The sequence below is a fragment of the Miniopterus natalensis genome, chromosome 12 (genome assembly GCF_054644295.1).
Source record: "Miniopterus natalensis isolate mMinNat1 chromosome 12, mMinNat1.hap1, whole genome shotgun sequence".
Taxonomy (NCBI): Eukaryota; Metazoa; Chordata; class Mammalia; order Chiroptera; family Miniopteridae; genus Miniopterus; species Miniopterus natalensis.
This window is the reverse complement of record NC_142092.1, coordinates 19546743-19560464: the sequence shown is the minus strand read 5'-3', so window position 1 is coordinate 19560464 and position 13722 is coordinate 19546743. Positions and strand designations below refer to the sequence as shown.

Here is a 13722-nt window from a genome sequence, read left to right as displayed (position 1 = left end):
GACTTCGATCCTGACTGCACCCAGGCTGTAAATCAGCTTTGGTAAAAATTCTGGTTTCTAAAACAGGTAAATTAGAAGGTAGTTACATTATAAAGGCTTATTTGCTTTGTAATAAAGTCAGTTTGAAACTCTTTTCAAAGGCCTTATTTAAATTTGTTTGAGGCTCTCTCCTTCCCTGTGAGTGGAAGTATAAATTGGTACAATTCCTTTGGAGGGCAATCCGGCAATGTCTTTCAAAATGTGAAATGTGTATATCTGTTGATCTGGTATGTCTATTTTTAGGAATTATATATATATATATATATATATAATCTCAGTAGTTTACTATGTGGGCAAAGAAGATGCTCATGCAACATTGTTGTATTAACTAGATAAACAAAAATGGAAATATCCTAAATGTTCATCAACAGGAGACTGACTGAGCCTACCATGGCAGAGCCACGCAGCGGAATACTGTGCAGCTGCTAAAAGGAACGAGAAAATTCTAAAAGTGCTGATATGGAAACATCTCCAAGACATATTAATAAACAAAAGCTAGGTATAGAAAGAACACTGTATAGAAAAAAACGAGTGTGTTAAAAAACTGATAAAAGCAGTTAACTCTAAGGAATGAATGGAATCTGGGGTAAAAGGGAAACTCACTTTTATGGTCTTTTCTTATGTATTTTTTCCTTTTACCTACCTCTGTATGCATGTAATATTTTATAATAGAAATGAATAGTTAAAATTAATTTGTGATTTAAAATTTCCACTGTGCTAAAAGTTTGAATTTGTAACTGAAAGGAATATAGCTTTTTTTTTTTTTTAATCCTTACCCGAGGATCTATTTTCCATTGCTTTTCAGAGAGTGGAAGGGAGAGAAATCGAGAGAGAGACAGAGTGAGAGAAACATCGATGTGAGAGAGACACATCGATTGGTTGCCTCCCACATGCACCCCGACTGGGCCGGGGATCAAGCCTGCAACCAAGGTACATGCCCTCGGCCGGAATCGAACCCAGCACCCTTCAGTCCTTGGGCCGATGCTCTAATTGCTGAGCCAAACTAGCTAGGGTTGTGTTTTGTTTTTTTAAGTTCTATTTCACAGGAACTATCTAATGAACTAGTTGCTATATAGAATCTTATTAATAAAGAGTTTGTTTGTGAACTGAATCAAATAATACACAAGCCTTTTATTTCAGAAGCTGTGGCCTAGGAACCTACCTACTTTGGTGGCAACTTTGGTGGCAGCTTAATTAAAATGCAAGGTCAAGTTTTCAGAAGGTTTAATCTTAAAAGTCCTTGGCTTCTCCAGATAAGGGAGACTCACTCACTCCCCTCTGGGTCAGGCCATTGTGTCTTTGGCCATATTTGTAGGAAAGGTCATCCTATGCTGGGCCGAACTTTCTCTTCCTGAATTGAGGAAGGCTGATTTCCTTCCACAGGCTTCTTCACCTCCAGCTGGACTTACGGGAGCCCCCAAGAGCTCCTCTCCCCAGAAAGACAGACCCTGCTTTATCACTGCAAACTGTGTGGGCCAATCCCAAGTAAGAACTTCTAACACACTGTTAGACTGTTCTCATTCCACGATGCATCTCTGTCTACTTCAGCAGGGCCTCTGGGTCACCATCCATCACCTTCCAGAGCTTCATTTCCGTGTGGCCCTGAAAATCCGCCTCTCACCTCTGCCACCAGCAAATCTCTCTCTACTGTCCTTAACCTCTTCTCTGAGTATTCCCTTTGCCTTTTTGTTCTAACTGAAACTTGGCTGTTTCCTGTAGGCCCCTTATCTCTGGTGGCCTTGAAAGTGACAGCTCCCTGTCCCTCCAAATGGCCCACATTCTATCCTTTCTTCCGAACCACATCTAGGCCATTCCCCCCCTCCTCTGAAGCACAAGCCAATCACCTCTACGACCTCTGCTCCACGCACTTCCTCGCCACCCTTCTGTGTTCCTGAAGATATCAGAACCCAGTTCACTATTTTTCTTTCCACCATTATCCCTGTCACCATCCTTGATAATTTTACACAAGTGGGTCCTGCAACGCTCGGCTCCTCACCGTCCTAACCTGCTCACGTCCAGCTGCCCTTTCCTCGAGCTAACCTTATCCACCCAGTGCAGCCAGGCCCCAGACCTCCTCATTAGCAGTAACTGCACCACCCCCGAGCTCCTGATTTGAAGCACCTCACTTCCTGCCCATCACTTTTTATCTACTACAACAATTCTTCGATCTCATCGGTCAATCCCTTGATGCTATCACCTTTTCACTGCCTTCCTTTGGAAGAGTTCTTCTCTTGGCTTCAGGGATGCCATTTTCTCCTGGATCTCACCTCAGTCTCCTTTGCTGGGACTCTCCCTTCTTCTCAGGCTCTAAGTTCTGGGGTACCCAGGGTCAATCCTTGGACTCCTCTTCCCTACTCATTAGCTAAGTATTCTTATCCAGTTCTGTAGCTTTAAAGAACACCTATATTGTGTGACTCTCAAATTTATATCCACAGCCGTGACCTCTCTCCTAAGCCCCAGGTTCACTATCCACTGCTTTTCCCCACATCTCCATTTGGGTATCCCATAGGTATCTCAACCTTAACACAAGCTCTCAACATCCCTCACATAGCTTGCTCTGTTCTCAGTCTTTCCCATCAACATATAGTTACACAAAAGTAATATTTCTCTTTTGTGGAGACATTGCATGTTGCCTGTGTAATACCTATTCCCTTTTCATTTCCTAATGACATAACAACTAAATTATTGGGGATAATAAATCATCCAATTTAACACACTGTATTTTCAAGCTTCCTTGAAACTAGGTGTAGCCATGTAACTGAGCTTTGGGCAGTTTTACTAGGAGGATCGAAAAGGAAGTCTCCTTAAAAAGGACACAGAACAACTGGGGAAAATCACGTTGGCTCTTCCTCCTTCCAGGAATACAACTGGAGCTCTAGCAGCAGCTGTCATGGACCATGAGGTGCCCTTGATGTTGAAAGTCAAATATAAGGATGGTGGAGCAGAAGGATGGAAGGAGCCTGGGTCCTGGGTTATTGTGGAGTCTCCACATCTGCCATATAAAGCCTGCTTCTGGACCTCTTTTACTTGGAGAGAAATAAACTTCCATTTGACTTAAGTCACTTTTAATCTGTATTTTCTGCTATACACAGCTGAACCTATCCTACCTGATATATCAGTGTGTTTAACAGAGTCATCCATTCAAGCAAGGATTAAAATATAATGGGAAGGCCACAGGTAACACCAAGGACCTGTTTTAGGACCGCATTTTCAGAGAATACATCTTGGGCAATGAAAAACACTGTTAAATGATATTTCAAAACGCAATTTCTCTTTGAAAAAGTACTGGACTATTTCACTGCAATTAAGGATATTAAATGAATGGCTAGACTAGGTGACCTGAAGGTGCTTTTGTTTCTTAGAGATAATGGGGGTTTTCAAAGCTCAGTCACATGCTTAATTTAGGACCCCATGATTCATTCATGTAAGACTATTAGTTCCTCAGCTTGCTAAAATGTTGGTTTCCATGAACCAGTAGTGATAATTTCATTAAGGAAAAGATCATTATAATCTTTGCCCTTGATATTACAACTTTTTTCTTATACAAGTGAACAAAAATTGGCTTTTTAAATAGTGGAGGAATTGTTTTTTTGGGATGGCTTCTGTTAAGTGGCAAAAAGTTTAGGATAATGTATTGCAAGCAGCTTTCCCCGTATATCACTTCTTTGCAAGATATTGGTCAGGATTTCTGTCTACCTACCTACCTATATGTTTCTATGAATATTCATCTCTGAGGAGCAAACATTAGTAGTTCTTTATAATGTCATTGGTGAAAAGGTCTCTTCTCCTTTTAAGTCATCTTGTTCTATCACATAAGCTCGTTGTCTTTTGAACTAGCTTTTTATATTTTCATCTAGAGTGCTTTTAGTAAGGAAACCAAGTTTGGTGTATTGAGAACTGTCTAGAGTGACAATGGTATGAAATTTGTGTTATTTCACATGGGTTATTAACTTTAGAAATAAACTATGGGTTATTAACTTTAGGCGAAATTGGAGGCTGCTCTTCCAAGAATAGGCAATTTCACCCCATGAGATAGAGGGATGGCTGCTCATGTAGGGGGTCTGAGGTCACCAAAAGACTACTTTAGAGTAATTCGTTTGCATCTTTGGAAACATCTTGTTGCAGAAGAAAATATAGTCCTTGGGAGGAGTAAAGCTCACTAACCAAGGAAGTCTAGTAAAATGTCTCATATGGAGCATGTGACTATTAAGTGAACACATTAGTATCAGGTGGCCGGTGAGACAGTTGTCATCTTGGGAAGCAGGACTGAGACAGTGGAGATGTTTTCCACTGGGTTCCCCCGGCACCTCGGGCCTGCCCATCCCACTGTTCACCTCTCTGCCTGTGTCCCCCACCAGAGTGTGAGTCATTTACGAGAAGGGCTGCCTTTAATCTCCACAGGCCCTGCACCCAGTCTAGTGCCTGGGACATACTGAGGGTTGTGGGACACAGTCAGCACTAACTGTGCCTTAGGGAATGGATGAAGGAGACGATACAATTCTGGTTGGCTTTGGGTGGGAGAGGAGGTTGGGTGTGGCCCATCCAGCTGCTCCAGTTTAGGTTCTAGGAAGGGAGGGAAAATGCCCTAACGGCAAAAACAAATTTTGCAAAAATGTCATGATTCTGTTCAGTGCCCAAGAGTGAGTATATTGTTTTATTAAAATAAACTTTTTATGGTAAAGTGTTCAGGTAGGGGTTTACTTCTTATCCAATCGCTCCTTATTGTTCATTCTATGATGCCTTTATTCTTGGTTTGTGGTTCAAACCTTTCCTTAATGTGGTCTCCATCGAACCTTTCTTCCCACTCCCTAGACTGCAGCCAGTCTGAACTGTCCTCACACCGCCTTGCTCAGCTAACCCAGGGGAGCTGGAGGGCAGGGCTGGGGTAAACCACAGCCCTGAGTTCAGGTCCCACATCACAACTTACTACCTCTGAGTCCCAGAGCAAGTTACTTTGCTTCTTTGAGTCTTAGTTTCCTCATCTTAATAAAATATTTCTTTGAGCTTTGGTTTTTCTCATCTTCAAATAAAATCTACCTGGTGGGATCATTATAAGGATTAAATGACTTAAATATATAAAGCCCAGAGCACTGCTCCTGGCAGGTGGGAGGCACCCAGCAAAGGAAAGGTGCCCCATCCTTTCATCCCTCTGACAGCATGGTAGGGCAGAGCTTTCCACTCCTCCTTCCCCAACTCAACTCCTATTTACTGATCTTCTGGGGCCCAGTTCAAAGATCACTTTCTCCACAAATTCTCCCCTAGTTGAAAACAATCTTTCCTCCTCTTGTAGTGTCATCTTCTGAATACTTATGGTACTTACCCCTTTCTTCCTGGTGCCTCAGTGATCGCTGGGTTTTATCTCTCCACCTGTCTGCAAGTCCCATGGGGGCCCCCACTTGCCAACCTTTTAATCCTGTGTTTCCCCAAAGCACCTAGCAGAGTAACTTGCACACAGGAGGTGCTAAAATAACAAACTGAGTAAGTGCAGAACAATTTTCTATACTCAGGACATCATTACTCAATTTCTCTCAGGATGGGGCATATATAATCCATCTTTCCATTTTATCCACTTTAGGGGAAACAAACAGGCCTCTTTGCAAGTAGCTGACTTCACCCAACATCCAGAAAATTCCCTGAAAATAGTTACAGATAATGAATAGTCCATGGTCAATTACAATGAGGCTCTGCTCCATGGCTAGTCACATTTCTAAGACTGTGAAAAGAAATGCTGAAACAGAGGGGGATATTTCCTGAAGGCTGGCTAGTTCACTACTGTCCCCAACATCTTCATCTTCATTATACATCCTTAAATTATACAATGTGGAAGTGGGAATAAATCCCAGTGATTATTCTTTTCAATGGGAGGGGAAAGGCTCTTGAAAGTTTGAAGAAGCCCTGCATGGCGGGTGCCAGGTCTGAGGTTGCTGAGCTAGTTCTAGTCTTTTAGATGGAATACCAGAATCAGGTCTAAGCCAGGCCTGGCTTGTCATGGAGGCAGCTGCCAAAGGGCGTGGTTTGCAGTGTCTGGATGGAGACCTCCGGTTCCAAAGCAGCCTTCCATGAGTACCTGAGGGGGACTGCTGTGTGCTCAGAAGACTCATCTTTCAGAGGTTCCTATTCCAGGTAAAAGTTAGCACCGTAATCGGCATTTCCAACAGCTCCACAACAGGCTCCATGGAAGAAGGGGTTCTCTAGCCAGGAAGTCTGGGGAACACTGCAAACTCCATCCCCTCTACCATTTACTCTGTGCTGCATGCAGTGCAGAGTACCAAGAAGGCTCCACGTCACCTGGTAAAGAAACCTACTTAACAACTGAGAAGCTCTCCCGCTTACTCAACTGTGAACTCAATCTTGCTTTCTTTCCTGGGTTGTTCTGAAATTCCTATTTACATCATTTGAAACTATCATTTCATAGAACACACTTTTAAAATGCTGCCTTAGTTACTATTAGCTATCACCATGATGGGATAAATGTTCAGCTAAGAACAGGACGCAAAGGGATGTGCAGGAAGGAAAGGCAAGGGAGGGTTAAGAAGTGTTTAAGGCGACCAATGCGGCCCTGACAGTGTCTCAGTCATGCCGGGGCCAGGGCCAGGGCCAGGGCCAGGGCCAGGGCCAGGGCCAGGGCAGCCAATGCTACTACTGCAGATGTTATTTTGACTTTGTTTTCCTGCCTAGAAAGCCCAGCTATTATCAAGTGGAATCATCAAATTGGAAGTAGCATTTTGGCATCTTCTTGTGACCTGGTGTAGGGAGGAAGAGGAAGGGGGCGTTTAGACAGCAACCCTTGCTCAAATGGATGTGGAAAGAGGAAAGAAACTGGGTGAGGGAGACATGGGGCAACTGAGGCAACAGGGAGGCGGACGCTGCCTTGGCCATGGGAACCTAATGGTGGGAGGCAAAGGACAGGATGGAGTAAAGAGGGTAAAGGGCCATGACAGGTCAGGTAGATGTTACCAACCAACCTGTCACCTGAGCCATGAAACTGGGGCTGGGGGCTAGGGAGATGCCGGAGGAGCGAGTAGGCGAGTCCCAAGCTTTGGCTTCTCAAACCAATCACTACTAAATATCAAAGTGGTCCCAAGACACAGCATAAAAAGAACAGCTGGGACAGGGGCCTTCCTTCAAGGTATGGGTTGGGTGGCTTTTCCTATCCTCTTAGTGGTAGGACACTTATTCTCATAGGTAATTGCTCTCACTGCCCCAAGGGTCTGCATTTCCCTAAGTTGTTGGGAGGACACTGGGGTACAATACAGCCCAGTCTGAGCTCCTAACCCTAGAGCCTGCTGCTTTAGGAAACATCACAGTGGTTATTTGAAAGCACAGGGATAGCAGCAGAGAAGGACCTGGGTGTAGTGCAGAAGCCAGAGTGAGGAGGGCTGCGAGGGGGCTTGCCCTTGCTGTCAGATGTTCTGCTTCTTGCATGCAAAGCAACTGGGAAATCTCTGGCAAGCTAAGGCCACTCAGACATACCAGAGGCCGAAAACAAGAGATGCAACACATTTGGGAGTATCTCTCATGTTGAAGGAAAAAAATAGCTGATCCCCTTCTAGGGTTCCTTTTGCTATCTTGTCAATATCAGTGTAAAACTCACGTAAAAACCCCAAATGTTTTTTATAACTTACACGTATTATTTATTATTCAAAAGGTAGAGGTATGTGTGGAGTGAGGCGGGGGAGAGGGCAAAGGACAGCTCCCTTTACAAGAATGTAAGATTTTGAAACTGCTGTCCCATGGAGAACTTATTCCAGAACAGGGATCGACTGGGGCGAGGTTGTGCTCTGGGATAGTGCCTGGAATTCATTAGTAAATACATTTAAAAATAAATCTCTGTCAGACTTCATTTACCCAGGGGAAATGGTTAAGATGAAATGCCTGAGCTCACAGAGGGCGAATCTCAATATATACAATTCTACTGGGTGGAATGGTGACCCTGGCCTCTCGGAGCACTGCCCTTGGCTGAGTCAACAGGAACTGTGGGAGCTGAGGACATGAGCCGGCAGCCCTCTGAACCAGAATCAGGTCTCCAGTTGGTTTGGGGTCTAGGAATTACTCTAGATCACTCATTCCTTTGCATAAGTCAGAATATCACCAGGACATATGCCCCTCTCCGAAATGAAGGGCACACTGTGAGAAGAGTGTTGGTTGGATGTGTTCCTCTATGTTGTCGTGAGCATGTGGAGGAACCAATGCTGACACAGTGGGTGTGTGCTTGTGTTTACATTGCTGACACCATTTCTCGGAGTGTGTAACACAGTCATGATGGTTTGGATCGTCTGAGTGGAATGGCAGGATTACCCATGGTATTGCACATCTCCAACTGCAAATAAACACGATGGCAAAAACTAGACAAAAATGCAGAAAGAATAACTCACACAGTGTCACGAAGTCATGCAAAGAGGGAAAAAATGACTTAAAAAAATGGGCAAGCAACAGACACCATAAATGAAAGAAAGCCAATGCATACAATTCTAAAATCATTCTTACCTTCTTCAGTCATTGTGTCATAATATTTTAGTTTTCCATATGATCCAAGTTCTACAACATCACAGTAAAAGACACAAAGATAAGGAACGAGCTGTAATGCAAGAACTTTGTTTTTACACATTCTTAATTCATCAGAGTCAGAGTTACGCTGTCAAATTCCTCAGTTGTAACTATGTAGAGATGTGCAAAGGTGGGCCACGTGGCAGACAGTCTTCAGGGCCCATGTTCAGAAATCACTTAAAACGTGTCATTCCCCTGCGGGTAGGATGTGCCCTGCATCACGGAGTAGGACACAGGGATTAACATCTGATGAAACAGAGTGCTTGGCAAAGATAACTTCACACCAGGTCTAGCCTCGCCCTGTAATTTTTTTAAAGGTGACACTGCAAGGGAAAGGGCTGAGTGCGGGCAAGGCCCAAGGTTCCCGCCAGGGAACAGCAGTCCCAGAAGTTCGTTTCACGGTTCTCCTGTAACAGAACAGCGTCCTAGAGGTTAAGGAAGGCTACCTGGGAAAGCCCAAAATGAATACCTGGGTTCTGAACTTCCCTTTAAATTCTCATCTAGCATTTTAAACAGAAAGCACTGAATACCATGGGTACAGATGTCAGGAGGAGCTGTGAAAAGCGCAGAGTGCTCTGGGAGGCAGAGGGAAGCGCGCTTCCAGGGACGGCCACTTGGCTCAGACAGGTGACAAAGCTGCCACAGCTCCCAGATCAAGGCATCGCCTGTTGCTTGTCGACGGCAGGCGGCAGGAGGTGACCAGCAGCCTCTCCTGCGTGGGGATCGCCCAAGGGCTCGCTGTAACGGAAGCCGCGGCAGAAAGGGAGCCGTTCGGAGTCAGCTGGTGGGAGTGGCAGCTTGGTTCGGGGGTAGGGCGAGAGGAGGTGGGGATGCACCATTTCTATTTTTGTTTTATTTCACTTCAGTTCTAAAACAGAAGCTTTATCAGAAAATTCCAGATTTTTAAAGCAACATTGTAAGCAGGTTAAAAAATATTTTTTTTCTTGTAACAACACTCTCCCAATAAACTTCAAGAAATTAATTAGACTCGAGGTATCCCTGTGATTCTGCAGAAAACTTCCATGGCTCATTAACTTGGGCAGCCATGAAAAACCCACATATGAATCAACTAATAATTGATGGGTTTTGTGTTCGACATGAAAGCTCTAGCTTAAAACACAGTAACATTCTTCTATTTCATATTTATGTTAACATTCTCTGTATATTCTTTTTCCATGTGCCTAAAATTTTACCTAAAGCTATTTTAACATACCAATACAAAATTATGCTTTGGGGAGAAAAGTCATCTCCTCTTTAAGTTTCTGTGAAAAGCAGCCTATTCTGGATTTTGTAAGATGCATGACACAGGATGCAAATGCTTCTGTAAAAAATTGAATTTTGCCCTGGCCAGTGTGGCTCGGTTGGTTGAGTGCTGTCCCATGCACAGACAGGTCACCAGTTCGATTCCCGGCCAGGGCACATGCCTGGGTTGCGGGCTCGTGATCCCTGGAAGGTGGCACGCAGGAGGCAGCTGATCGATATTTCTCTCTCTCTCTTTCCCTCTCTCTAAAAATCAATAAAAACATATTTTTTAAAAAAATTGACTTTTGTGTAAATAACAAGAAAGTTTTTTTAAAATGACTCTGGGGACTGCCTTCAGTGAAATATATAGTTTTTTCTGGTACTTTAAGAACAGCAGTCTATGACATACATGACATTGCACAAAAGTTTGGAATTCTTAAATGATCTAAATACCTTCATAAATATTAAACATGGGCTCATGGTGGCTTTACACATATTACATGTGTGTGTGTGTGTGTGTGTGTGTGTGTGTAGTCTTGCAGTAAGTGGATGAATTATATCAGCCAACTAACTTTTTGTAACCTCTACTCCTTCCCTGAGGAAAAGCAGTAGAATAAGCAGCTGGCATAATGTACTATTTGCTCAGGAAAGAGAACGTGGGCGGCTCTGTGTTTTCAAAGTGGGTGTAAAGCATATTCTACGGCGCAGATGCAGTTGCGTTTTTACGAGTCTTTTTCGATGCAGCCTCTCTGTATGCACACACCTGTTTTCCCGTGTTAACCCCAGACTGGCAAACATCTGCTCGTGGCAGGAGTGATTATTCTTTACCCTGTCTCTGTGGAACCAGGTACAAAGAAATACAATGGTATTCTTTAATTATTTCACGTTTACGTAGTCGAAAGTGGAACTGCCTGTGTCTGGCAGGGCTCGCACATTCTCACTGCTGTGACAATGTCCAGGTGGTTTCTGAGTTGCTTCTCTGGATGGCGAATGGGACAGAGGGACAAGAACTGAACAGAACACACCAAAAATGGGCTAAAAATGGTGGAAGAGAAGGAAGAAGAGTAGTGAAAAGCTGAATAACAGCAGGCGACATGGCAACGCGACGCACAGTGAGGAAGGAGGGCAGGGGACAGCACCTGCCCAAGCGAAGGGACCTGTGTTGTTGCTTGAAGAGAAGGCAGGGGAGAGTGTGACGCGAGCCAGCCTGCTGGCGACAGCAGCGGGATGGCGAGACGGTGCACTCCATGCCAGAGCTTCCGAGGGGACAGGCCAGCATCCCCAAGAGCCTGGGTGCTCCTCCCTGAGCCAGGGCTGCAGGGGTTGCAGGAAGAGGGCTGTGACACGCGGCTAGGACGCATACCACACCCACACGCAAGTCAGGACACATGGTGCGCCTGTGTCCAGAGCCCCGGCTGCCTCGGGGCAGGGGTCTCGGCCACTGTGGCCCCCGCAGCACCCCCCCCCCCCCATGCCGGATAACCGAGGCGCCGTGAGCATCGCTGGATTAAGAGCCAACCTGGTCCTGATCCAAGCTGAGTTTCTTTGGAAGAGGAGGGACAGAGTGAGGGAGCTCAAGACAGTGCCGTTCAATAGCATCTAGTAACGTCTATTCTATCGACCAAGAGGCAGCCAGCATCAGAAGAGGGACGAGTCACCAGGGACGAGTCACCAGGGACTTCCGTCGCTAAGAAGCCCACCCAGCCTAAGCAAACGTTCCAGAACGCAGTGGTCTGCGATGGGCCTGGAAGCTGGTGGCGAATGCTGACTGTCACAGCGGCCACACTCGCTTCGCTGCCATTGGACAGCCCCAGCCACAGGCAGCCGAGCTCCCGGCTCTCTAGGGGGGTGGAACCTTTTGTCATTCCTCAGTCCACTTCCTTCCAGGTCTTGTCAGCAACATCAGTACGTGGCTTTAAGATTCCTTTGCGCTCTTGTTCATACATCATAGTTGACAAATCAAGGGAAGGGTCTTGTCTTTTAGTCTCAAAGAATCTGTGGCTAAGAACTAGTATTCTGAGCTCCTGATTTTCCTTTCTGAGGAAGGGCATGGACACAGATTCCTCCTTTTAACACTGGATTTCTCAGCTCCACTTCTGAGGTCTGTTGAATTCTCAACTCCTTTCAGCAAATCTCCCCAGAGAGGAGCAGCAGAAAAATAACTTTTCATATTTTAGGCCTCAAAATTCTGACATATAAAACAGAAAGTCAACAGAAGCATCTATGCTGAGTTCATTTAAGCAGAATGAAAAGTAGGGGTAGAGAAATAAATGAGAACAGTATTTATTTCTTAAGTGGTTGATGGTAAAATATGATTAACTTATTTTTTTTTAAACTAAAGATCTGCTTTATTTTTCGTTTTGGTTTTAACTCAACGTAAATACCTAAAAAGTAAAGCTTTCTCAGAGCACACAGTAGTTTCTTGGTAACATCTAATGCCTATCAAAGAAGTTTGTACAACTATTAGATTATATCACACCCATGGAAGGATTATTTTCAGTAGTGAGTGGAAATTGAGAACATGGGCTTTGAAGCCAAGGTGTAGGTTTGAACCCTGAATCTGTTACTCATTAGCTGTGTGACTTTGAGCAAATTGGTTTCACCTTCCTGAGCCTCCATGTCCTCAGCTATAAAGGGGCATAACTGTATCTCCCCCAGAAAGTTGTGGTGAAGAGTCGATGAGGTAATGACACCCACCAATCAATCAATAATGGGAAGCCTTTTTATTGCAAGGAGATTGAGGGAGAACCTATGGGCCATGGAGAAGAGCATTTAGACAACTTGCTATTTTACACAGGTTTGTTGAAATGCAACTAATTCTACACTACTTACAGAGGTTTTAGGTAGGTAATTGTTCAGCAACAAAAGATATTCTGCCATGTAGAGAACAGTGTTTAAAATAAATATCTTCACCAGTCCTTATCTTCTACTCTCAGATCTATGCGGAATGTCAAAACATAGAGCACAGCCATGGAAGCAGGATGTGAAAAGTGGACTTGTCCTTCATCTGACCACCAGTGTTCTGGCTCGGGACCTAGCCACCGTCCCCTCTAATGTTCGCACACAAGCCTGTCTCTTGAACTACGCTGTCCATACGTTGGCAGCAGAGACCCTATTCCTCTCTAGGTCCCTCCCAACAGAACCCAGAACAGTACTTTCCTCATATTATGAGCTCCCCTCATATTTCTTAATAAAGTGTACAAATGCACGGCTGAGGTTTAGGATGCTCTGGTTTGTTGAACGTCTCTGGACTTGCTGAAGTCAGGAATACAGACACTTGAGCCTGAAGCTTCTTGACTGTTGACACCATAACATCACTATTAAGGTTAAGAGTGCTCCCGAGTAAGACAGGCAATTAACCCACAGCATGACTCTACTACTGAGAAGTTGGATGATCCTCTCTGAGCCTCAGTTTTTTCTTCTATCAAATGGGGACACGAGCAATACATACCCATTCTTAGCACATTTTTTTTTGGATTAGACAAGAGCATGTCTATTAAGCACTTGCACTGGCGTGGCACAGACATCTTTAATAATTGGTACCTCTCTTCTGCCACAGGCCCAACATGAACCTCTAACTCAGCCCAGGGCAAGGTAGTTAAATCCTATCCAAATTCTAATTATCTCTGTGGGCAGACACCAATGTCAATGTCTAGTCTTGACATGTGACAGTCAACAACCCCCCCTAGACTTCCTCCCTTAAACACAAGGAAGACTGTCAAAAGAAGAGCTTTTAGTTTAGTGAAAGGCTGCCCTGGCTAACTTCCAGAACCATGATTTGCAGTATTTACATTTAAGCCTTAAGGTGTAAATTTATTTTTATTATTGGGTGAAAGTGTTTGTTTTAATGTTTTGTGAATGGGTAGTATGAGAGTCAAGTACCTGTAATTTCCC

At 44.4% G+C, this 13722-nt stretch overlaps 1 protein-coding gene across 3 annotated transcripts in view; it reads right to left on the bottom strand.

Moving 5' to 3' along the window:
* The window catches only part of SLC24A2 (solute carrier family 24 member 2), a 204544-nt gene that overhangs the window by 55550 nt on the left and 135272 nt on the right, over positions 1-13722 (bottom strand). For 2 of the 3 annotated variants that reach the window (XM_016205478.2, XM_087823152.1), the window contains exon 4: positions 8527-8577. The exons of the other annotated variant lie outside the window; for it this stretch is intronic. In XM_016205478.2, coding sequence (XP_016060964.2) covers positions 8527-8577 — 51 coding nt within the window. The remainder of the gene's footprint in view (positions 1-8526; positions 8578-13722) is intronic. 3 annotated transcript variants of the gene reach the window in all.